We start from the raw sequence: 27212 nt of genomic DNA on the forward strand, positions 1-27212 counted from the left end.
TTGCAGTGAAAAGCATTTATTAATTACAGGATTAAATTGCCTTAGCTGATTATCAGGATCCATGCACTAATCACCGCAGCATTCAGAGTAAGTTTTATTACATATAATTGTGATATGTTGTTCAAATATCCTCTATGCTATTGTATTATTTTTATCATTTGTACTTTGATTAACTGATTACTTCACAGTTCATCGAGGAACGGTGACATTTCGGAGATCCAGCTTAATAAAATATCTTTAGAGCTGAAGCGTAAGTTATTGGTTTAGGTGTGTAAGTTGCATCATTTCTGCATCTGTTGAAACGTTGCAATAAATCTGCTTGTTTGTGAAAGCATGCTTTGAATAAACTCACATTGTTATTTGAAGTGAATTTTGTGCACATTTATGCCTGTATCTACCTTCCTACCTAATAATCAAAAAGAACCAGGAGCTCCAAGTAGGTTCTAGAAAAGTGTCAGAGCATTACGGTACACCTGTGAATGTCGTTTAGGGGAGCATTACATATGGTCGCAAATTTATGTAAGCATATATAAACCGTGGGTCGGTCAGAATCCCGACGCCGTCATCCCGACCAGGTTAAGTAAGCCGAACCTATCCTCCCGCTAGTGCCTAACCGCTTACCCGAACTCTCCCTTAACCCTAGTGGTTGCCTTAGTGATTCCGGCGGTCGGGTTGCCTGCGCCGGTATTCTGATGAGTGTCGGGATTCCGGAATTGCCATTCTGACCGCCGGAATCCCAATGGTCGGCATTCTGAACGCATCCCATTAACCAGGTCACTTTGTTTTTATTTTACAGTGATGTGTGTGAGGGGATGTAAAAATGGGTAGGAGCAGGTGGTAGACTGACGTTTTGCCTAGGGCTCCAAGAAACCTTGCATCTCAATAAGGGTCCCTCCCCTGTTGATCTGGATGCTATGCCCAAGCGGCTAGCATGGTATCCTGATTGGAAGTCTGCCACATTTTTTGCAGAGGGGCATAATTTAGAGATAAGCCATTCAGGTTTGCAGAAAGCTGAAGAAACACCCAAACTTGGAGTTTCCGAGTAGAACTGAGTCCCAGCTCAGGCATTCCCTCCAAGTTTGGATCTGAAAACGAGGCAAAACATAATTTTCCGGGAAATTGCGGCACTCATGTATTTTGATTTGCATATAAGAATCCCTTCCTCATGATCAGACTCCATTTCACAGAGCAGAGTGGAAGGAAAGGATGTGGGATGTAGTTGTCCTTCAAATAGACTTCATTATAAAATACTGTGCTGTGTCTGAGTGAGCTGCAACCTAAAGAAGAGCTCTTTTCGTGTTTTATAATTCAATTAATTTGTGAGGCAGCGTATATTAGTTTACTTAATGGGTGTGGTTGTGTCCCTGTCAGCTGCACCTCAAAATAATAATTGCTAAAAAAAAAAAAAAAAAAAAACTTTTGAGATTTTATTTTTTACACCAAAAAACAAAAGACAAAAAAAGTATTTGAATAAAACTAGTTCTGGTGATCATAGTACCTCTTCAACATCTACTTTAAAGAAGGTCCAGGTTTAAGAAAGGACACTCCAAATCTACACAATGTTAACAATCTTTAAGAAAAAAACATCACCACTAACTATGAAGGGAAGAGTTACTGCCAAAAACGTAAAATTGCCATACACCACATGCAGTGGCACCATATCCTTGTAATGCACTTAAGATAATAACCACAATTATAAATAACCACAGCTTGTTTTTATTTTTTAAAAAAGGTCAAAAGGCAAGAGCCTGAACATATTAAAAACAAAAACAGGAAAAAATACAACTTTCGTTCACATACTAATTTTGTATGTTAGGACTTAAATATTTTATGTCAGACACATCCACAATATGAATATTTAATATATCTATAGTATACACATAGAAATGTTTTCTACAGCTCGGTCTTGAGCAGTTTCATGGACTTCTTCATGTTCTCGAACACTAAGGAGAAAAATAAAAAGCAACAAAAATCAATGTATTACAAAGTAATGTTAGGAATTAAAAAATATGCATATAAGCAAATATCCTAGCAACGTATGGAGCGCCTCCAAGGTTTCTAGAGGGAAAGTCATAACACTGTGGGCAGTGCTGGATTAACAACAGCGCAGCAGGGGTTGTCGCCCAGGGGTCAACCCCCCCTTACCCCCACACATAGCTACAACACCAGTGACATAGTGTGAACTGGGGTTTCTCTGTGGTATAATGTGAACTGGGGGCACTACAGTGTGTCCAACACATTTGCGGTTGCTAGGAGTAACTATTACACACTATATTATTAAATAAAATTGCCAGTATATATAATTTTTATGTTTTTATTGGTGGGGGCCCCCAAAACCTGTAATCCTGCCCTGTCTGTAGCTGTCTCACTAAACTGGTGATACCCCTTTAGTACTGTAGCAATAAGAATCCAGATTAGTTTCATCTTCTGAATTTGAACTGTGGTTATTGAGGAGTGGTTGATAAACCTAAAAATCATACTTACCTATCCTCCCGGAAGTGTCGGGAGGCTCCCAAATTGTCGGGGAGCCCCACGCACCCCCGGAAGAGTATTCACATCTCCCGCATCCCGCCCCCTCCCTAGTGAAGTGGGCAGGATGGGGAGATAAATGCGGCCCTATATGGAGGGGGCGGGGCTACATTTTTCAAACACATAATTTAGCCCTGCCCCCTCATCACGCTCCCGCCATTTGTAGTAAGCTGGCCCCACCCCCCTAAGCAGTCATCAATGTCTGCTCCCCGGGCATCTCCTGGGAAGCAGATAAATAAAGTGGGTAAGTATGCCTAAAATATACCCATCAGGGGCATTTTAAGAGAGGAGGGAGCCTGTGTGCAGACTCAGTGTGGGTCCCCTCCTCTCTTCGGCAGTCCCGCAGTCCAGCACTGGCAGTAGATTCTGGCTCAGTGCCAGAATCTACTGCGCATGTGCGGGTCTCCGGGAAAATGTCCGCCGCCATTTTACCAGTGATTTTTGGAGAGCAGCACTATGGACAGGTAAGTATAAGACATATATATATATATATATATATATATATATATATATATATATATATAATCATACTCATTTTTCACACCTTCTAAACGCTCAGGGGTATATATATTGGAGGTCGATTATAATCAATTTTGATCAATTTAAAATCGATGAAAATTGATCAACATTGATATGTTTCTGGTGTTAAATTGCACATTTACTAATACTAAAAAACAAATTTACTAAAACCAAATCAAAAATTGCTTGTTAATAAATGTGTGATTTAGCCCCAGAAACACAACATCGATGTTGATTGATTTTCATTTATTATAACTGGATCAAAATCGACCTTCAGTATATCCACTAATAGGCTGAGTTATTTTTCTTAATCTCATTTAAGGAAAAAATGGGGTGAATTTTAGGTGTGTAATTGAATTGTCCAAGTCATTTAACTATAGTAAGAAAAACAGAGTTTGTCTAAACGTAGCTTTTTTTTTTTTTTTTTTTTTTTAAACACAATTCGTTTTATAGTTGTGAATTAACAAAAAAATAATAATTAGGAAATCGATTTTAAATGAGATCAATTTAGAAATGCTTAAATATTTTTCCTTTTATTTTCTAATTCATTCTTTCAGGGTACCACGAAGAGTTTTGTCATTGTGATTAGCATACTGTATATTTAGCGGGATTGATGCATTTTACAACTAGTTTCATTATGGCAGAATAGACTGTTTAACCCGATGACTGTGCTGTTGCTCTTAGGGAGATTTACTGTACACGTGTGTATAGATATCAAGGTGGTGGATTTAAGTGTTTTACTTGAATGGTGAAACATACGATTTTATTTTTCTACTCATCTAGGGGCCTATTTACCACAATCCGCATTTAAAATGCGGTTGCTGTGCGAGTTTAGGAAATATCACATTAATTTATTAAAATTGACATGCAGGGACAGAGCTTGCGAGAAAGATCTGTCCCTGCAAATTCCCTCCCCACACTTCTCAGGGTATTTTTTTTCATGAGCTGCTGGCTTCTAACTTTTGTTTGGACTGTGATCAGCCTGTGGTCTATCAGACAAACAGGCTGATCACAGAAGCCTTCTCCGGGCTCTGCTTTACCTGTCAGCAGGCAGAGAAGGCTGAGCTGGAGAAGGTGAAACGAGGGGGGCAGCGTGCATACAGCCATCCACAGATAACGTTATTATCGTTTTCACATTTTAGTAAAAAAAAAAAAAAAAGGGATTGATAAATAGTTTCCTAGGAGGTTTCCATATAATAATTCTGTAAGGTCTGTCCTGTCTCCAACATCATCAACAGCATTTGCAGTGGGAGCTGGGGCCACCTGAACGGGATAAGTACAGGGGTGGGTGGGTTGGTTTGGGGGCATACAGGGCAGGGGACTTGGTGGAGCTGGGGTAAGACTGAGATGCCCCAGCACACACTGGGGCCCTTTACTAGCATTACTATAGTTTTACAACTTTGACACTAGAGAAGACTGACTTGTTACTTACTAGGCAGCTAAAGTTCTCCATGGAACTAATATCTTGTAGGAACAGTTACTGCCTCCTTCCTCCTTTCCCTAATACTGGAAAGTAGACATGGTGGCCTCCAGAAATATAGCTGGATATATTACGTTAACCATGTTGCTCAGATACTTCACGTTGCCTACATGACATAAGAGGGACATGCATCACTTTTCAACTTACACAGATCGATGTCTTCTGGCTCATATGTGTACCGGTGGTTGGAGTATTTCCCGGGAAGATCTGCTCTGACCACAAGGGAGGGATCTGTGAGAGACAAACATCATATCATTTATTACTGTATGTAACGTAGACAATGACATTGTTAGTTCATTACACAGGGGATATTGTGATACTTTCTTATCGTCCAAATCTGCATTTATAACATATATATATATATATATATATTTATTAGGGGTGAGCGGGTTCGGATTTCTGAAATCCGAACCCCCCCGAGCCCCCCCGATCCGAGTCCGATCCGAATCAGGCTCGACTTTTCCCGCCTGACTCGGATCTGAAATCGAGGCAAAACGTCATCATCCCGCCTTCCGAGTCTCGCGGGTTTTGGATCCTATATAAGGTACCCACGTCGGCGCCATTTTCTCACTCGGCTGTGGACAGTGAAGAGGGAGGGTGGGAGTTAGGGCTGTGTAGTGTAGTGTAGTGTAGTGCTGCTGTTGTCCACTACTTCAAAGTCCATAGGGGCTGGCTGTGTTGTGCTGTGCTGCTGTTGTTAATAGGGGCTGTGTCCACTACTTCAAAGTCCATAGGGGCTGGCTGGACTGTGTTGTGCAGTCAGTTCTCCATAGGGGCTGTGTCCACTCCAAAGTCCTGTGCAGTGTCCCAGTCCTAAAGGAGTGCTGCAGTGTTGTCCAGGGGGTGCTCTGTCCATCAGGGGTGCTCCCCCCAAGTGCTAAAAAAATAATATATTTTCTGTGTTTGTGAATTGTGTGCGCAGTAGCCGCACGTGCATCAACAAAGTAGTGCCAAGCGTGCGCCTGTGTCATAAGTAAAGGGCCGGCTGGCTTGACCGTTAAGGGTGCTGTAACCCCCGAAAGTACACTCCAGTCCAAACCCAAAAAAAAATTATTTTCTGTGTTTGTGAATTGTGTGCGCAGTAGCCGCACGTGCATCAACAAAGTAGTGCCAAGCGTGCGCCTGTGTCATAAGTAAAGGGCCAGCTGGCTTGACCGTTTAGGGTGCTGTAACCCCCGAAAGAACACTCCAGTCCAAACCAAAAAAAAAATTATTTTCTGTGTTTGTGAATTGTGTGCGCAGTAGCCGCACGTGCATCAACAAAGTAGTGCCAAGCGTGCGCCTGTGTCATAAGTAAAGGGCCGGCTGGCTTGACAATTAAAGGGTGCTGTAACCCCCGAAAGTACACTCCAGTCCAAACCAAAAAAAAAATTATTTTCTGTGTTTGTGAATTGTGTGCGCAGTAGCCGCACGTGCATCAACAAAGTAGTGCCAAGAGTGCGCCTGTGTCATAAGGGCCGGCTGGCTTGACCGTTAAAGGGTGCTGTAACCCCCAAAGTACACTCCAGTCCAAACCAAAAAAAAAATTATTTTCTGTGTTTAGCCGCACGTATATATCAAATCGATATAACATAAATGGAGGACCAAACTTTCTCCGATAAAAATAAAATAGAGAAAGATCAAGAACCACTTCCTCCTAGTGCTGAAGCTGCTGCCACTAGTCATGACATAGACGATAACATGCCATCAACGTCGTCTGCCAAGGCCGATGCCCAATGTCATAGTAGAGGGCACATACAATCCCAAATGGCAAAGTTCAGGAAAATGACCTTGAAAAAGACATTTAAATCAGCTGAAGAGAAACGTAAACTTGCCAATATGCCATTTACGACACGGAGTGGCAAGGAACGGCTAAGGTCGATCCCTAGTATGTTCATGACTAGTGGTTCAGCTTCACATGACGATGGAAGCCCTCCTCCCACTAAAAAAATCAAAAGAGTTAAGCTGGCAAAAGCACAGCGAAGAACTGTGCTTTCTAAGAAGATATCACAAATCCCCAAGGAGAGTCCAAGTGTGGTGGTGGTTGCGATGCCTGACCTTCCCAGCACTGGACGGGAAGAGGTGGCTCTTTCCACCATTTGCACGCCCCCTGCAAGTGCTGAAAGGAGCACCCACAGTCCACTTGCTGATATGCAAATTGAAGATGTCACTGTTGAAGTACAACAGGATGAGGATACTGGTGTAGCTGGCGCTGAGGAGGAAGTTGGCGAGGAGGATTCTGATGGTGATGTGGTTTGTTTAAATCAGGCTCCGGGGGAGACAGTTGTTGTCCGTGGGATGAAAAAGCCCATCACGGTCATGCCTGGGCAGAAGACCAAACATTCCACCTCTTTGGTCTGGCAATATTTCTATCCAAATCCGGACAACAACTGTCTTGCCATATGTACCATATGTAAAGGTGAAATAAGTAGGGGTAGGGACGTCAACCACCTAGGAACATCCTCCCTTATACGGCACCTGCAGCGCGTTCATAAAAAGTTACTGTCAAGTTCAGAAACTTTGGCTAAGACCGTAAGCAGTCCAGGGACACCTAAATCCCGTTGTCCTGTTGTATCCAAGCGCCTGCAAACCACACCGTCAACTCCCTCCTCGTCAATTTCCTCCTTAGTCAGGATCGGAAGTAGTCCTGCAGGCCATGTCACTGGCATGACTGACTCTCCTATCCGGGATTCCTCTGGAGGATCCTGCATTGCTACGCCTACTGCTGCCGCTGCTGCTGTTGCTGCTGCTGGGAGTCGTTCATCATCCCAGAGAGGAAGTAGGAGCACCACTACTTTTACTAAACAATTGACCCTCCAACAGTCCTTAGCGAGGAGGATGAAGTACGACAGCAGTCATCCTGAAGCAAAACGTATAACTGAGGCCTTGACTGCTATGTTGGTGTTAGACGTGCGTCCGGTATCCGCCATTAGTGCAGTGGGATTTAGACAATTGATGGAGGTAGTGTGTCCCCGGTTCCAAATCCCGTCTAGATTCCACTTCACTAGGCAGGCGATACCGAGACTGTACAGAAACGTCAGAAAAAGTGTCCTCAGTGTCCTGAAAAATGCCGTTGTACACAATGTCCACTTAACCACGGACATGTGGACAAGTGGAACAGGGCAGACTAAGGACTATATGACTGTGACAGCCCACTGGGTAGATGTATCACCTTACGCAGCAACAGCAGCAGCGTCACCAGTAGCAGCATCTCAGAAACGCCAGCTCGTTACAAGGCAGGCTACGCTGTGTATCACCGGTTTCAGTAAGAGGCACACCGCCGACAACCTCTTAGAGAAACTGAGGGAAATCATCGCCCAGTGGCTTACCCCACTTAGACTCTCCTGGGGATTTGTGATATCTGACAACGCCACCAATATTGTGCGGGCATTACATCTGGGCAAATTCCAGCACGTCCCATGTTTTGCTCACACAATAAACTTGGTGGTGCAGAATTTTCTGAAAAGCGACAGGGGCGTGCAGGAGACGCTTTGGGTGGCCCGAAAAATTTCTGGCCACTTTCGCCATTCAGCGACTGCGTGCCGAAGACTGGAGCGCCAGCAAACACTCTTGAACCTGCCCCGCCATCACCTGAAGCAAGAGGTTGTGACGCGGTGGAACTCAACCCTCTATATGCTTCAGAGGATGGAGGAGCAGCAAAAGGCCATACAAGCCTATACATCCACCTATGACATAGGCAAAGGAGGGGGTATGCACCTGACTCAAGCGCAGTGGAGAATGATTTCCGTGTTGTGCAAGGTTCTCCAGCCCTTCGAACTTGCCACACGTGAAGTCAGTTCAGACACAGCCAGCTTGAGTCAGGTCATTCCCCTCATCAGGCTTTTGCAGAAGCAGCTGGAGAAAGTGAAGGAGGAGCTAAGACGGAGCGATTCCGCTCGGCATGTGGGACTTGTGGATGAAGCCCTTCATTCGCTTTGCCAGGATTCCAGGGTGGTCAATCTGTTGAAATCAGACCACTACATTTTGGCCACCGTGCTTGATCCTAGGTTTAAAGCCTATGTGGTGTCTCTCTTTCCGGCCGACACAAGCCTGCAGAGGTGCAAAGACCTGCTGGTGAACACACTGTCAGCTGAAGCGGAACGTGACACGTCAACGGCTCCTTCTTCATTTTCTCCCGCAACTGGGGCTGCCAGGAAAAAACTTAGGTATCCTAAGCAACCCGCTGGCGGTGATGCAGGGCAGGCAGGACCAAGTTTGGACATCTGGTCCGGACTGAAGGACCTGGCAACAATTTCTGACATGTCTACTGTCACTGCATATGATACTGTCACCATTGACAGAATGGTGGAGGATTACATCGGTGACAGCATCCAAGTAGGCATGTCAGACAGTCCATACCTGTACTGGCAGGAAAAAGAGGCAATTTGGAGGCCCCTGTACAAGCTGGCTCTATTTTACCTGAGTTGCCCCCCCTCCAGTGTGTACTCCGAAAGAGTGTTTAGTGCAGCCGGGAACCTTGTCAGCGAAAGGCGTAGGAGGTTGCTTCCACAGAATGTGGAGAAGATGATGTTCATCAAAATGAATTATCAGCTCTTCCAGGGAGACCAGCCTCCAGAAGGTACAGAGGGACCTGTGGTGGTGGATTCAAGTGGGGACGAGTTAATACTTTGTGAGGATGAGGATGTACACACTGAAGAGGGTGAGGAATCGGTGGATGAGGAGGATGAGGATGACATCTTGCCTCCGTAGAGCCAGTTTGTGCAGGGACACATTAATTGCCAGCTTGTTTTGTGGGGGCCCAAACGAACCAATCATTTCAGCCACAGTTGTGTGGCAGACCCTGGCGCTGAAATGATTGATTTGTTAAAGTGTGCATGTCCTGTTTATACAACATAAGGGTGGGTGGGAGGGCCCAAGGACAATTCCATCTTGCACTTCTTTTTTTTCTTTGCATTATGTACAGTTTGGGGCCTAGTTTTTCTAACTGCCATCCTGTCTGCCACTGCAGTGTCACTCCTAGATGGGTCACGTGTTTGTGCCGCCCACTCGTGTCGCTTAGCATAGTCATCCAGCTACCTCGGTGCAACCTTTTGGACATGAAAACACTATTGTGAGGTGTTCAGAATAGACTGGAAATGAGTGGAAATTAAGGTTATTGAGGTTAATAATAGCATAGGAGCAGAGAAACCAACAAATTCTGTGATTTTAGCTGTTTTTATGCTTTTTAAAAAAAAAATACAGATCCAAAACACAAAACCCAGAACCCAAAACACGGAAGGGTGGTTTTGGCAAAACCAATCCAGATCCAAAACACGAAGAAAGATCCAGATCCAAAACCAAAACACAAAACACGAAAAGTGGCCGGTGCACACCCCTAATATATATATATATATATATATATATATATATATATATATATATATATATATATACACACAAGCAAAAAAACCCCCCACAATTTTGTGTTAACACCAAATTTTACTGGTTATTTTATATGGGACACACATGGGTAAAAAAAACAAAAAACCTCTAAATGTGTGTTTTTGTTTTTTCTTCCTCATTTTTAAAAGGTCAGTTTATTCTTCCTCTCCCTCTCCGATGCCAGCAGCCCGATGTGTGAAAATCCCGACAGCGCAGGTAAGTATACTATCCCTAACCCTCCTTTAGGGGTGCCTAACCCTAACCTCCCTCCGTTAGTGCCTAACCCCCCCCTCCCCGCACCCTAAACCTCCCGGGGTGGTGCCTAACCCTAACCTCCCCCCCTACTGCCTTAACCTAACACCCCCCTTCCCCTAGCCTAACCCTAACCTTCCCCGGGGGGGTGCCTAACCCTAAGTCCCCCCGGCGGTCCCTAAACCTAACCCCCCATCCCCAGCTAAGTGTATACTCACCGCCGGCAGAGAATGATCGGTCCGGCATCCTCTCGGCGTTCCAGCGTCGTTATTCGACGCCTATGTTAAATCCCTTGCCGGGATTACAGTGTCGGGATGCGGCCACCGGTCTCCTAACTACATCCCATTTCAATTGCTGCTGTAGGTTTTAAACCATGTCCAGTGGTACACACTAAACAAGTGTATGTAATACATGTTTAACTCACCCACAAAGACAATCTTGGGAACATATTGGCCGTCAAGAAGCAGGTTCTTATCTGTAGGATCATACTGAAAGACAAACAAATATATTTTAGCAAACAACATTCTTACAGAACATACTTTAATGCCTAAATTCCCATACAAAAAAATCTGTATATACAGTTCTGAGTTCTGATGTCATCACTTATAATTGGTGAGTTACAGTATGATGTCATCACGACAGTGTCCATTAGGAAAACGTTAGTATTTGTTATCTTTCATGCGTAAGGCGCTACAAACTGTCATTTGCACCATACGTAGGGGGTGAACTGAGAACACATATAACAGTATTAAACAATGCAGACAGCAATGAAGAATACATACAGTAATCACATAATAACTGTGTTAGGAATGAAAACACAAAGGATGACGGCCCTGCTTGTGACAGGTTACACCCTAGAGGAGGGATGGGGAACCTCAGGCCCGGGGGCCGTATAAGGCCCCCAGAATCAGTTGTTCAGGCCCTCAGAGCTTTATTCTGCTAGCCTCACTTTGCTAGCAGGGTGCCTAGAATGGCACCATGCAGCCAGAATCTATGCAGCAATGCCACCTGGAGCATCCTTAGGAATCTTCAGATGGTCACACCGCTGACCTTACAGCTTCCCGGAGCATCCTCCAGGGCCACAATCACCGGGGATTGTGGCCCTGCCTCCGAGTGATGTCACACGGAGGGGTCGTGGCCTGCACCGGCCCCGTGAATAATATTTTATAAATCAAAACGGCCCTTTGCAGAAAAAAAGTTCCCCACCCCTGCCCTAGAGGGAAAGGACAGACAAAAATAGGGTGACACTAACGGGCATATTAACTAAAGGTCAATTTTAAACCATTTTGATCACTTTAAGGGCCCGATTCAGACCCACTCGCTAGGAGGCGTTCGCACGCAGCCAGCCAATGTTTGCATTCTGCGCATGCGTATGCAGTGCACGAACCAGTCCATGCGATCGCGAAACGATCGGCACTTAAGCAAAGTCAACAAGCAGTTTGTGGGTGGCAACAGGGGTTGGTCGATGGAAACGGGGGAGTGGTGGTGCAAAAGCAGGCGTGTCTGAGAGTCTTAATGGCATTTCAGGGGCATGCATAATTATTACAGAGCGTCATAGTACAGGTCACTTGGTTGAATTTTGCACTGCAGCACTTGCAGTACTTGCGGTAGGGTATGGTTAACCACAGTTCGCATCCGATGGTACTCGATGTTACCGATGGCTGCATACACTTCCTGGAGATGACTGCATAAGTGGGTGTCCTAAGACAGGCTAGTGGGCGTCTGCATACACACCGCAAAGGCACACCAAGAAATAGTGGGCGGGCTAATGCCTTGCTGTGCGATCACGGGATTTGCATAGCGAGCAGGTCAGAATCGAGCCCTAAAATCAAAAAAGTTGGAAAGCGAAATGCACTCGGCAGGGACCAGGAAGTGACCAGGTCTGATCTGGTAAAGGAGAAATCGGAGGCCAGGAGGAATCGGTACTATTAGGGTTCCGGGGATCGGCAATCTGGTGAATATCTGAATTTGGAAACACAGATGTAAGTGTTTGCTACTATTAAAGTAGTGTTGTGTTTTTATTATATTATATGATATATATATATATAATATATATATATATATATATATACACACACACACACACACACACACACTCAAAGTGAGCCTTAAAATAATAATATTATTACAGTTAGACAAATGTATATTTTTCGTTTGATATATGGTAGAAGTGGTTTGTGCCCATGAGGACACTTTCCCTTTAAACGTTACAAGGACACCAGCTCATCATATCTCCCTTATTTCCCACAATGTCATGGTCTAATAGTCACCCCTGGGCCTAATACATTCTCACAGTCCACCTGGTGGAACAAAGAGCTGCTGAAATCGTTTTAGGCAGGAGTGAGCCTGATGCTTATCTGTGGACGTATTACATGCCTGGGAAGGATTGCCGCTTGCCCATTGTGTGTTACAATATGATCCGTGTACAAAGAACATTCTGTTAGTGGCAAAGGATTAAGCCCGACTTTTATTAAAGTCTCATAATTCACGTCTTTCTACGGAGCGTGGAATACGGTTGCCCTTTTTGAAAACCATGGAATGGCCTTAAAACTGAGCAACTCGCTGTTTCTTACATTAATAATCTCTATGAACAAAATTATATCTCCTTTCATAGCTATCTCTTTTCCCTCTTTTTCAAAACCTTCTGCGTCTTTCCCATCCAAACGGATTTCTTATGTTTTGGCAATAGGTGTCCACTTTTTCTTGCATTTGGGTGAAAAGTTTGGCAAAATGTATTATTCTATTCATTGCCACTGGTTTTTATTGCTTAATCAGCATTATTTCTGTGGGTTTGTCATAAGAATTCAAACAGATTTTTTTTTTCTTAAAGCAAATATGCTATGTATTGCCTTTAAAAAATGCTGCTTTATATCACAGTAAAACCAACAAAAAAATAATGTAGAAATAAATACTAAATAAACCCCTGAGTTGTAGAAATAAATACTAAATAAACCCCTGAATTGTAGAAATAAATACTAAATAAACCCCTGAATTGTAGAAATAAATACTAAATAAACCCCTGAATTGTAGAAATAAATACTAAATAAACCCCTGAGTTGTAGAAATAAATACTAAATAAAACCCTGAGTTGTAGAAATAAATACAAAATAAATCCCTGAATTGTAGAAATAAATACAAAATAAACCCCTGAGTTGTAGAAATAAATACTAAATAAAAGCCTGAGTTGTAGAAATAAATACAAAATAAATCCCTGAATTGTAGAAATAAATACAAAATAAATCCCTGAATTGTAGAAATAATTACAAAATAAATCCCTGAATTGTAGAAATAAATACAAAATAAACCCCTGAGTTGTAGAAATAAATACAAAATAAACCACTGAATTGTAGAAATAAATAAACATAAACCCGAGTTGTAGAAATAAATAAAAAATAAAATCCTGACTGAGTTTTTTCTGCTATATGAATGAAAGCACTGACCCTGTCAGTGCCCCTGTGCGCTATTGAGTGAGCAAATATAGGGGCAAATCTGTGTTGACTTCCAAATGAACTCGCATTCGGTGAATCGACAGATCTCTCCAAACGTTTTATTACTTTAGGGAGTCTGTCTTTATAGGGCTTCATATGATGAGAGGAAAATCTTATTATGCACTGAGGTGCCCCAATAAGGGTGATAAAGTCTGCCTGTAGGAGGAAATTCTGTGTGGGTCAAGCACTGGCTCGTGTCGGGCTGCTAAAACCAAGTGGCTAAAGTACTGGGGCAAAGCGTTGCCCTGTACAGCAATATACGGCCCCCAGGTGCTGTACTGGCCGCCCAATGATACTTACAATGACATTGAGGAGAATAAAGTGTTCAGCTAATTTCTGTATTCCTTTGTGTTCAGAGAATGCTTTCTTCAGGGCTGCAAAAATATATAATATGGTTAAATTATCATATTCAATATATAATCTTAGGGAATGATTGTACGTCTGTTTACGAAGCACTGTTACAGGTTTGTCGCATACGATATTTGGGGCCTATTCATCATCACTAATGGGCCCTTTTTGCATGTTTTATGTAAGGGGAAGGAGTTCCGGGGATGCGAAGAGGTGTTTGAGCTTCACAATGCCGATAATCTCGGCATTGTGTAGCAGGGCAGGGCCAAAGTGACACGATCCCACTCCGCCCCCATTGCTGGGTAAAATCCCCGGTCGTGCCCCCCTATGCCGCACCACGCCCCCCCTTCTTGGCCGACCTGGCTGCCCCCTCCTGGAGGGGGCTGCCAGACTGTCGGCAAGCATGCCTTGTATATAGACAAATACATGTCCTGTTGGCACATTAGAGTAATTACTGATTATGTAAGACTTAAGCTGGCCACATACTAGACCAACTTACATCCAAACAGCCAACTTGTTGATTGGTTGGAATGAAAATCTGGTAAGGAATGGGAGTAAATGATGATCAGCAATTTGCTCCTAAATGCCAGAAAACAGATGATAATGGTCATCAGACATGTTTGTTTAATGTTTGATCTAAACCATTTGTTCAAACAACAGTTTTTGTCAATTTTCCAGCATTTAGGAGCAAATTGCTGATTGTCATTTGCTTCCATACCTTACCAGATTTTCATTCCAACCGATCAACTAGTTGGCTGGTTGGACAGATAATCTTTAGATGTGTGGCCAGCTTTACAGTAATTATATTGATTTGTAGACACTGCAGAGGTCAATACTTTGCAGTGCAGAATCCTCTTTGGTGGATGCACCTCGATGTTTGCAGGGGAGTCTAAAATCCCACCCAAGTGCTTAGAGCAGGGTAGCACCCTTAGTGAATGGGAAGTTTGCACCAGCTGATGGAAGGATTTGGGTGGAGTGAGGTACATAGTCCTTCACTACGCGGGGAGTAGGCACACTGGCGTCCATAATATTGTCAATCAATACAAAAACTGAGATTACATTGTGCAGAGTGAGATTACTGAAATTAGATAGGCTGGTAGGGAGGTAGTCTTGGGGACTCTAAGGGGTATATACTAAACAACAGGTTTTCAAACCATCAGTAATCGTCAGCTTTGACCTCTGTATTTAAAACGGCAATTGCTTTAGCATTGATTACTATTGCTGTTTTAAATTCAGTCGTCATATAATTGCCAACTTTTAAAACCCTCTAATTAGTAATATTGTGGGAGATGTACTAAACCTTGGAGATGGATAAAGTGGAGAGAAATAAAGGTCTATTTATTAAGCCTTGGATGGAGATAAAGTGAACGGAGATAAAGTACCAGCCAATCAACTCCTAGCTGTAATTTTTCAAACACAGCCTGTGACATGACAGTTAGGAGCTGCTTGGTTGGTACTTTATCTCCATCTAAGGCTTAGTAAATAGACCCCATAGTACCAACCAATCAGCGCCTGTCATTTTTCAAATACAGCTTTTAAACTGACAGGAGCTGATTGGTAGGTACTTTATCTCTCTCCACTTTATCTCTCTTCAAGGCTAAGTACATAGACCCCTAAGTCTTATGCTGGGTACACACTAGACGATATGTCGTCCAATCCGGCGGTTCGTACCAACATATCAGGCGCACCGTATAGTGCAGTGGTCAGGGAACAGGGGTAAATTACCCCACATGGGGTAAAAATGAATTCCTGGGGGTAATGAACGGACAGCCGGGCATGCGTATGAATCATTCTATAATATAGAATGATTCATATGCATGCCCGGCTGTTCCGCAGGGAGGCTCTAAGCTGGACGCCCGCTGAGATGTTATTACCAGCGGGCGCCCGGCTCCTTCCCTGCAGTGCCACGTTAGGCAGAGGCTGGAGTTCTCTTCTGAACTCCAGCTTCCGGCTCTCTCCATGCGCACTATGGGAGAGACGTCATGACGTCTCTCCCATAGTTCCGAGGAGCAGCCGGGCGGACAGGACGGTGGCGGATGCAGGAGCGGGGATTCAGGTAAGTGTTTTTTTGGGGAGGTTTTTTGTACAAGCGGCACTACAGGGGCATTATATGGGGGCACTACTACAGGGGCATTATATGGGGGCACTACAAGGGCATTATATGGGGGCACTACTACAGGGGCATAACTATGGGGGCACTACTAAAGGGGCATAACATGGGCATTATATGGGGGCACTACTACAGGGGCATAACTATAGGGGCATTACTATGGGGGCACTACTACAGGGGCATTATATGGGGGCACTACTATATGATTTCCTTCCTTTCAATCAAGGGGGTAATATCGGCGTATCTAAATATATTTTGGGGTAAAAGGTAAAAAAGTTCCCTGACCCCTGGTATAGTGTGTACCCACTATGTAGTTGATGATGCATGAGCCTGCGGATTGTCAGCAACATCCTCCATCGACCCTACATGCAGGACCAACGGGGGATGTCGTTAGCGAGGGCCATGCTGCCGAATGCAACATGGGCCTCGCCGGTGCTCCGTCGCTGCCGATGTCGGGCTGGGTACACATCGATTATTGTGTACCCAGGATTAGGGTGGTTTATGTTGTATCAAATGGCACAAAGACATTTTCAGTTCACAGTAGGACTTTAAGTTTGTGCCAGCTTGATTAAGGCTCGTCTTCTACTTCTGACAAGACACATTTTGCACTTTATGAAACGCATTACTAGGCTTTTCCCAATGTAATGGGAATCTTATATTAACAGTCCTGATGTCCCCTCTATTCTCTGGTATTCTGCAACATTTAATTGGTGTAAGTATTCTATGACTGGTTTCACATGCTTTGGCCATAGCCAATATTAGGTTCTGCTTACCTTGGGAATGTGGGCAGTCTTCTCTGTGGTTAATAACCATCAGTGGTTTATTTCTGAAAAAAAAAAAGAAGAGTATATGTTAAGTTAAATTGCTTTACTCATTTGACTAAACTAAATGGGCTTCAGAACAGACACATTTTGTAAATGTTGATTATAAACTCTTACAGAAATTATTAAATATATTGTCAATTGTCAGCTATGCGCAAATGTTAACTTCTGGTTTATTGGTCTATGCATTCATAGGTTATGCCACCGATTTATGCTGTAAAGAACTGCAGTATTTTTGTTGGCATTATTAAATATATTCTAATTCTGTATACATGTAATAATTTTTGCTGTTACCGATAAAGTTTCTGTTTTGAAACCTGACCATGCAGTCTTTTCACCATACACTAGATGGCGCCCTGGATCTAGTAAATATCTCCAAGCAATGCCCCTTTACTGACCCGGACTTGGCTTTAAACAGAGCTTCCTCGTACGTCTGAACCCATTCAAGGTTGTCACCCCACCCTGTAGTTGAAAGAACATACAGTAAATAATAAAACAATGAGGATGTGCGTAATGCTTTGCTCACAGATGCAGATTATTGACCTGCAATAAAGTGCAGAAAATATTATAAAACAGAAAACACAGGAATTGCTGATCTCATTTATCAACACACTCAAGACACAGATCTAAGGCAGGAATATTGATTGGGCCATTAATCTCAGGACACACAGACACACATTAGTTTACACGTTACCTCTGGAAAGTGTCTGGGGTTTGGGGACCACTGGCGGAGCTTTGCCTTTAGGGGGCACATCCTTGGCCAGAGAGAGTGAGGTAGCCACAATTAAAACATACACTGACTTGAGTACCGTGTCCATGGTTAGTGCTATAAATAAACAAAAAAAAAACATCTATCAGCCTTATACTATTAGGGCACACGCCTAGGGCAGCACTGTTATGGCATCATCCATCTCTTCCTGCATTCTCAGCCCATAAAACATTAATGACCTATGCAGCATACTACTCACAGGGGTATAGTTACTAAAGTGAGAGTTTTTAGAAGTGGGGATGTTGCCCATAGCAACCAATCAGATTCTACTTAACATTTAACTAAAGATAATGGATAGAATCTGTTTGGCTGCTATGGGCAACATCTTCGCTTCTAAAAAATCTCTCACTTTAGTAAATTTACCGCACAGTGTTAAATAACTAGTTTGTGTTCTGGGCACTACAGACCCTGGCACTATATAATACGAATAAAACATAATTCCAGACTTTCTTATAGTCCCTACCAGGCTCATGCAATCTGCGGCTTTCCAACTGTTGTGTTGGTCGAACAACAGTCAGAGTGCATCAACTGTACTCTAATACCCCTATCAGACATAGAACCCTGGCTTTAACCCGGCTCGCACCCTGGACACTGAACACAGGTTGAACCCGGGGTTTCAGTACTTACCACTTTTCACACCTGGGTGATAGTCCCGGATTATTCCTGGGTTGTCACGCTACACACCAGACCCGGGTCTTCCAGGTACCTGGGTCTTCCGTCGAACAGTGGACGCTTGGAGATGTGCCCGCCAAGCCAGTCTTTTTAGGCATAACCCGGGTCATCAAGACATGGGTTATGCCTTTCAGACATAAGCCGGGGCATTAACCAGAGTTGCAAGTCCCAGGAATAACCCTGGTCGATTGCAGGGTCGCCGACTTAGGATTCTGACCCTAGTAGTTTCTGGTCAGACATAGCCAAGGCCCGGGTTGATGTGCGTGCACTGAAAAAAGCCCGGGTGTTTGGCGTATGTCTGAATGGGGTATAAATTGTATTACTATAAATACTATTCATACAGTATAGCTGCAAAACACATACTTCATCCATAAATAACTGACCTTACTCTACAGGGGGTCAGGAACATCACTACTTGTATTTCCGCATTGGTTAGATAAGAAATACGTTATCTTCACATGCTTACGCCAGTCAGGTAAATTGCATCTTTGGTTTACTTATTATCTCCTGCAACGTCATGATGCATAAAAATCTGCAGACTTGCACTATTAATTGTTAGGTGAAGAGTCTCTAATGGTGCGTACACACGGTACGACTTTTATGAGCGATTTGAACGATATCGTTCATATCGTTATCGTTCACTTTTTTGCAGTCACCAACCTGACAACGGCCAACGATGCACATACCCACATGAACGATAATGATATCAATGGGGGTGATTCAATTCAACGCGAATTGAATAGCGCCGGGAGCGAGCTCCCGGAGCTATTCAATTCAGTGCGCCGTCGTTCTCTGACCAAAGTGCTGGGCACGCCGCTGTTAGCGATAAGCTAAGCAGAAAATAGCTGCGTGAACGGAACTTTGGTCGGATTTCTCCTCGCATCCCCAGGGGGGTGCGCGAAAAAAATCCTTAGCCCGCCAAAACAGCGCACTGAATTGAATAGCTCTGGGAGCTAGTTCATGCATGCAGGCCAACTTGGCTGATTTTGTAAAGATTTGCCTGTAAAAGATAGATATCTATGATAGATGTATCAGTGAAGCCATCAGTGTGTACAACCAAAGTTGTTTGACCTGCACTACAGAAAGTTGGAGGGAAATCTATCAACGATATCTACGCATTAGAGGCTTATGTATACCAAACAGGATGAATCCCATAGGAACCAAACTTTATTATAACTTGCACATAAATGATCAAAAGAAATATCCCTTGTAAAGCGCAACGGAATATGCTGTGCTATATAAGAAACTGTTAATAATAAATAATGTATTGCTATGGGAAACAGATTATTATCATTTCTACAGTACCATGCTATTCATAAGAAATATGTTACATCTAGAGCACTCAGGCAATGTAACTGTCCTATAGGGAATACACAGGTAGCATGCAGGTCCTTCCCTACACTGGACAGAATTCAAAAACCAAAGACAAACAATTCTTGAGACTAATAATAGTATTAAACAATCAGAAATAAAATTAGCAGGATATACTGTATTTAATATATGCACAATTCCAGTCTTGCAGCAACTTTAATGCCAGGTAGCCTATGATATGAACGTACCTGCTGAATACGCATGATGCGGCACTAATTAAGCAATCTCTATGGTTACCCACAGTGAACACCGCCAAGATTGGATAAGAGCAGTCTTTGTAAAACGCTGCAGAGGAATGTGTCGGTAAATGCCTCAGAGAAATTAATTCTGTTAGTTACTCTACCTTAATTGTTACCTGTTTCATTCCAGGTAACCCAATCCTAAGTACCCAAAGAATGAAATAATTCAGAGCAAACTCACCTCCTCTTCACAGTGAGGGATTGGTTTCAGCTCTGAGCCAGTAACTTGTAGCAGCTCACCTGTGCTCTTATACACCTGTGCACACCTGGGCCCCGCCCCCTCATCTGCATATGAATAGGTATAGTGCATACCTTAACTGTACTGTATGACGTGTAATCTTCTTATCTCACCACCACACTCCCTGTGAGCTGATGTATTTCGTGTAACTGGCAGCTCCCTGCATTCTTCTACACAAGGGAGGTATAATCTCTGCTGTTTTTTTTTTTAATGACTTGGCGGCAATCCAAGTACAGGTAAGCCTTAATGGGAAAAAGTGATTTGCCTGAAGGCTGATTTGTCACTGTGTGATTGGATGCTGCATCGCCTTAAGCATAATTATCTGTATTGCTCTGACAGTGGTTACAATCATGTTGTTGGACACTTCACTAAATATAGGACAATTGGCAAATGCTGCGGGACCCGTTTCGTCAAGGACAGATTGCCCTGCACCCATCTGCCCACTTTTGTCCTATAAATATATATTTTTTTAATTATTATTATTTATCAAAGATACTATTCATTTAATTGCTTCTAGCAAGTAATAACTAACAGAGAAAAGTTGAATCATCATATTAAGCATCAGGGGTGATGTATCAAGCCTTTTGGAGAGAGTTTGGAAGGGATGTATTAAAGGGGAAAATGCGGTAAACCCCCCCGAAAATGCAGTTTTCAGGGGTTTTACCGCAATTCCCATATGTACTAGGCACCAGTATGCGATGTGTTCCGGTGCTTTGTCCCGGTGGGTAACGCCATCTTCAGTAGGCGTTACCCAATAGAAGCCTATGGGCTTCTTTTCGGGACACCTTTGAGAGAGGGATACAATCGGATCCTTTCCATCTCCCCCCCGCGGCCTTCTGCGCATGCCAATACTTTATGTTATGGGGTTGATTCAGTTGTACGCTTCTAGGTGACAGAGGTATAGAAGGAACTCAGCTTTGGGAATTTGTCTGATTACCTATATTTGGGAGAGTCACAAAATGAAAGATACTCCGGGCCTGATTCACTGCGGATCGCTATTCTGCTTATACACACGCAGCACAGTTGCTAATATCAGCGGTGACATGTAAACGTCTGCATTCACATTGCGATTGCATCCTAACATAAGGACGCCCACTTCCCCTTACTCACATCCGTATACTAGGGCGACATAGTGAAACAATCGGTAACATCGGACCCATACGCACAGTTGCACAAGCCCTGACCTTACTCAGAATTTGCTGCCAGCCACGCACGCTATCAGTGCTATGGCTGCTTATGGCCACACAGTGAATTATTTATGCATGGCCCCTGCAACAGCATTACGACGCACTGGCACATCTGCGTTCACCCCATCCCCGCCCCCTGTCCCCACCCACAGAAGGCACTTCCTGTCAGTCACTCTGTAAAGAGTCTGCGTACGCAGTTGTGACCACAGCGTCTGGCTTGTGCAGTGCGAATTAATCAACTGATTGCGTGCGTATTAGCAACTGCGTTCCTTGCTGAATCAGGCCCTCACTTCTAATAATCACTAAAGATTGTGGAAATTTTTTAATTTTTTTAATACAATTCTGTACAAAAGAAAAGTAAAAAAAAGACACAAAATTTACAGCTTAAACAATTAATTTTTTTTTACCAGTGAAGCGTCTTTGATAGCAACTTGCACAACTGGAACAGTCAGTTTGGGTTTGGAGATATTTGTATGAGACAAGCCGCAGAAGACTCTTTCATCTCTAAATATAGAGTTCATGTTGACAATGCTGAGTCGGACGCAAGTTGCGTCAAAGAGAAAAATGCTTCCTCATATTAAAGTAGGTGCAGTCGTGCACTTAGCAATGTATGGGGGCTCGCTGCAAAAATCCTCCACACACAGACTGGAGAAGCAGCTCAAGAGAAATGAGCTGATAGGGATTTGCAGGGCCATAACTTGGGCAGGCTTGCCTACCCTACCAATTTGGCCGGGAGCCTTCTGAATATTGGGTGCCTCTCCTGGCCCCCCGGAAAGGCAGGCAAGCCTCCCGGCTGCCGCCTGCCCCCTCCACTACTAATAGAAGCCCCCGCAGCGGGGGGGGGGGGGCGGTGACGCATTCCGCGCTGAATTGCATCTTCACAATGCAGTTATTTTTGTGAAGAGGGGGCGAGGCCAAGATGACACGACCATGTGGCCCCGCCTCCAATGCGGCATCATTACCCGGCCATGCCCCCCACTTACATACTTTCCTGGAAGGTTCAAGAGACTCCAGATTTTTTGGGTAGTACCCCGGAAAGGTGAATGGATCTTCTGTATCCTGGGCACTTCCTAGTTAAGTGGACAGGATGGGGAGACAATACTGGGAATCGTGGGTCCAGAGAGCGTGCAGGGATAATGATGAGATTCAATGAGAAATGCCTAATTTCAGTCCCACCCCCTCCTCGTGTACCTGCAGGGCCAAATGAAATGAAGAGCCTGGCCTCACCCCCGGAGGGGTCACTTGTATTTCCTCTCCAGGATTCTCCCAGAGATGAGTGGGCATTTATGACAAAATACAGAGAGATACTGCAAAACAACCTGCTTCAGTCTGCTAGTAAAACTAAAGGCTGGGTACACACCTAAAGATTTTCTGTCCAACCAGTCAACTAGTTAATTGGTTGGAATGAAAAGCTGGTAAGGTATGAAAGCAAATGACAATCAGCAATTTGCTCCCAAATGCCGGAAAAATCTGTTGTTTGAACAAATTGTTTGGATCAAACATTTAACAAACTTGTCTGATGACCATTTTCATCTGTTTTCTGGCATTTAGGAGCAAATTGCTGATAATCAGTTACTCCCATCCGTTACCAGATTTTCATTCCAACCAATCAACTAGTTGGCTGGTTAGTCAGAAAATATTTAGGTGTGTACTAGGGATGTGCAGGCTCGGATAGGTTCGAGTTTGCAGGCCGAGTTCAGATTTTTCCCTCCAAAAATCGGGTCTCAGAAAGAGGCAAAACGTCATCTTTCATGGACAAACATCATCTTCCATGTACTTTTGTCAAGGAATGATGATGTTTGTCCATGAAAAATTACGTTTTGCCTCTTTCTGAGACCCGATTTTTAGAGGGCAAAATCCGAACTCGGCGTGGAAATTCGAACCTATCCGAGCCTGCACATCCCTAGTGTGTACCCAGCTTAAAGGTTGGGAGAAAGTTCACCTTTCAGCAGGACAATGATCCCAAGCACAAGCCAAAGCAACACAAGAGGTGAACTTTCTCCAAAGGCCAAGTCCAGATCGCAATCAAATTGAGAATTTGTGGGAGTATTCAAAAATTGCAGGCCACAAGCTTCATCCAACCGTTCTGAACAACCTGGAGCAAATCTGCAAGGAAGAATGAGCAAATTCCCTCCCAAGCAGTTTGCAAACCTGGTAGAAATTGACTCCAGCAGACTTAAAGCTGCTATTGCAGCAAAAGGTGGTTATCCAAGTTTTATTCTGCATGGGGTTGAATACTTATGCAATACTCTTATTTCAGCTTTTATTTATGTTTTTTTTTTTTTTTTTAATCTGCAGACAAATAATGGATCATGAGTTTGAAATTTTACTGACCTACTGGGTCCAGAGAAATCTGTGTAATTGTCAATTGTAATACAGACAAATCTGTTGACTTTTTAGGGGGTTACATACTTTTGCAAACCAATATACAGTATGTCCATGGAATTAAACATCTGAAATCTGACTTAAGATGCGTATCCACTAGCAGACTGTGGAACAACAGTACGATTACAACATTGTAATTGTACAGTCGTTCCTCTTCCCCTGCAGTGCCTACACTGAACGATATTTTGTTCAATGCAGGTACCCTCCCTCATCCCTGAATATGGTCAATCTGTTGTTATCGGCAGATTGACCAGCATGTTTAGGCGATGATTAATGTCTGAAACGACCAGCGTGAGTGCGTATCGCTGGTCGTTTCCGACATTTTCATTCCCGATTAGTGCACGATTAATGAGCGATTGAACAATATCGTTATCATTCAATCGCTCCTTTTAAATCGGCAAGTGGATACCCGCCTTTACTGTATGAAAGTGGATACACAGTAAAATCACACAGCCATGTCCTGGAACAGAATAGTAATCTCTAATCTGTTCAGATGGGGCGTTGTTAGACGATGGAGTGTAACAAGCTACATGTGTCATCCTCTTTGGGCTAACTGCTTTCTCTGTTTTTTTTTTTAATTGTTTCCTTTAAGATCTCTATGGCAATTGTCTGATACACAGGACAATCTTGTGACACAGAGATAATGAGAATGGGCAGAGAGATAACAGAGAAGTGCATTAGCTGTTATGTAGTGTAGTAGTTACAGGTTAGGGTGTGTGATGTATTGAGTGATTAGACTATGGCTGGTGCATTTATGGCATGAGTAGCTGGAGTAATGCTGATCTCAGGGATTGTTGATGATTTGTGGAATTGCTGACTGACCCCTACGGTGGATCATAAAGTGACATTAATATCACACAGTGCAACAAAACACGCACAAGAATGACGCGAAGGAAGGCATATGAGGGCTGGGGCTGGAGAGTCAGAAGGGTGCTGGGATGACACTGTGGAGGCTGGAGAGACAGCAGGGAGCTGGAGAGATACTGTGGGGCTAGGGAGGCACTGGGGCTGGGAAGACAGAAGGGAGCTGGAGAGATACTGTGGGGCTAGGGAGGCACTGGGCTGGGAAGACAGAAGGGAGCTGGAGAGATACTGTGGGTGCTGGAGAGACACTGTGGGGATGGAGTTGCAAAGACACTGACATTGGTTATATTCCTAAGCAAACAGCCGTCTTCCAGTCCATGTGGTCTCCTACGTGAATAGTGAATACTAACTGAAGTCAACATCTGCAGATGGGGGAACAATTTTTTCAGAGGTACCCGGGTGGCATAGAAACCACATATAGGTAAGGCAGACTCTCAAAGAACTGGGCTGTATCTGCTAGGACCCCACAGGTGTACCGGGTGCATTTAACTCTTGCCTCGCTGCTCCTGAGTTTGCAAGAAAAATCTGCTTTAAGTGCACCTTCTGGGACTTAATGCACAGGCTATCAGCACTCAATTGGATAGCTCAGGGTAGAGTAATTAGCTGTGGGTAAACCCCGCATTTAAATGAATCCGCCTCAAAACTTCCGGTACCGGTGCAGCTGAGGGAAGCCACAATCTGAGCCTTCTCCTGGGAGACCTGCTGCGGACGGCAGCCCTACAGTACTGCTGAGCGGTCTGTGAGATGGGATCGGACGGGGAAGGTACAGAGACCCGATAGCAGCTGTGTGGAGAGATATTTCTCTCCCTTGCCGCGGAAATGTCAAAATAGGAGGTCCGTGCAGCATAGGGACAATTCCAAGATGGCAACCGCCCCTAAGTGCGGCTCTCTGCAGGAAGATATTCCAGCCATTAGCCATGACGGTGATTTATCATCAGCCCCCGATTTTATGGCTTATCAGGATATGGTAAGAGCCATTAAGGACACAATTACACCTATGTTCACAGAACAAACGTCCACGTTCACTTCTAATATTAAGGAGTTCAAAAGCCACATCTCTCAGCTTACACAGAGGGTTAACCAGACTGAAAATCGTTTAGGGGAGATGTTTCATGATGTCTCCTTGCTAAAGGAGCAGAAATCACACTACAATCTATGCAACAAGATTGATGATTTAGAGAACAGATCTTGCAGAAACAATTTGAGACTGGGAGTCCATTAAGGGTCTGGCTGTCTATCAATTTTTGCGTCAAACACTCCTTGGTTTCTGAGGAAACCGCTACCCTAAACAGCGGAGAAACGCGTTAAGGTACAGGGACGCTCCGTCTTAGAGCAGTCGCATTATACGATCTATTGCCGGAATACCAGGTCTCTTGACCAGAAGCTGGCTAAGGGCCTGATTCAGAGCCAGACGCTATTTGCGCTCGCTCGTTCAAAAAAGGGGCCGGCTATTTAAATTGAGCGCTCGCTCTTTGCGATCTGTTGAAGCCTCTATGTCTGAGCGAGCGAACGAAACATGCGCTCGCTATTTTGTAAAGACGCCCCCTGGCCGCTTGCATCCTACGTCATCTCCGCTATTTATTAAATTAATCGAGTACATCGAAAGGCGTCTGAACTGCTCGCAGTGCTTGTGGTTGGATTTTCCTACCGCAATCATGCGAACAGTTCAGGCTAAGAGACACCCAAGTGACGTGGCCGATGACGCTGCTTTGTTAATTATGCACACCCTTAAAATGCCCGTTTTGACAGTTTGGCACGCCTGCGTTCAGATCTCCACTCCCCGTTTTCAAGCACCTTCCCCTGTTACCACCCACAAACGCCTCATCCTGTCACTCAAATTAGCAGGCACTCGCTATTTTGCGAACATACGATTTCCGACCGCACTGACTGGTTGGCGCATGCGCATTACGATCCATACGCATGCGCAGATGTGCGAACATCGCTCGGAGCGAACGAGCGGCCGCTTACGAGCGGCTCTGAATCAGGCCCTAAGTGTACTTTTTCATCCTGCTCCCTCCTGTGAATGAAGTGTGCCATTCCCCTCCTCTGTCAGCCTGCGTCCTGGAACAGCGGCAGCAGATTAAGCAGAGCTTTACTGCCTTCATGAGCGGCAGTTTATACTCTATAGAACAGTGGAGATTGATTAAGCAGAACCCTCACTGCTTCCAACAGCGGCAGTGGTAAGATTGACTTAAAAATCTTTTGTCATCTATGGGCTGCTAATTTGGATTCATTTATGGACACTAAATATAAAGAGAGTGGAGATCTAACACTGCTGGTGAAATTCTTTTCTCTGGAGAGAAGGATAAGACTATCCATATAAAGGCAACTGAACATCATTTTGTCTAAAAAGCACATTAGTTGACTGCTCCCAAAATTGAGCTTTCATTAGACGGAGTTGATTCATTTCTCAGCACATTTTATTAACTACTTCTGAGGATATAACTATTATGTCTTTTAATGTATACTAATATTTATTGTGCAAATTGTTATTTTATGAATTTGTTTATAGATATATGTTTTGCTTATTAAATATCTTTTTTGATATCTTGACATATTTTTTGCGCTCTTTATTATTG

At 43.9% G+C, this 27212-nt stretch overlaps 1 protein-coding gene across 1 annotated transcript; it reads right to left on the minus strand.

Annotated features, from left to right (window-relative positions):
• Positions 1–1700: 1700 nt before the first annotated feature.
• Positions 1701–20220, minus strand: LOC148481622 (anterior gradient protein 2-A-like). Its single transcript, XM_088453136.1, has 8 exons — positions 20141–20220; positions 17603–17734; positions 17307–17370; positions 16861–16913; positions 13930–14003; positions 10566–10629; positions 4676–4759; positions 1701–1943 (listed from the first exon to the last, which is right to left on the minus strand). Exons 2-8 carry the CDS (start codon positions 17724–17726, stop codon positions 1894–1896), a joined length of 513 nt encoding a protein of 170 aa, XP_088309262.1. The 5' UTR covers positions 17727–17734; positions 20141–20220; the 3' UTR covers positions 1701–1893.
• Between the last annotated feature and the right edge of the window lie 6992 nt (positions 20221–27212).

This window comes from Taudactylus pleione, unplaced genomic scaffold (genome assembly GCF_031769625.1).
Source record: "Taudactylus pleione unplaced genomic scaffold, aTauple2 ptg000571l, whole genome shotgun sequence".
Classification (NCBI taxonomy): domain Eukaryota; kingdom Metazoa; phylum Chordata; class Amphibia; order Anura; family Myobatrachidae; genus Taudactylus; species Taudactylus pleione.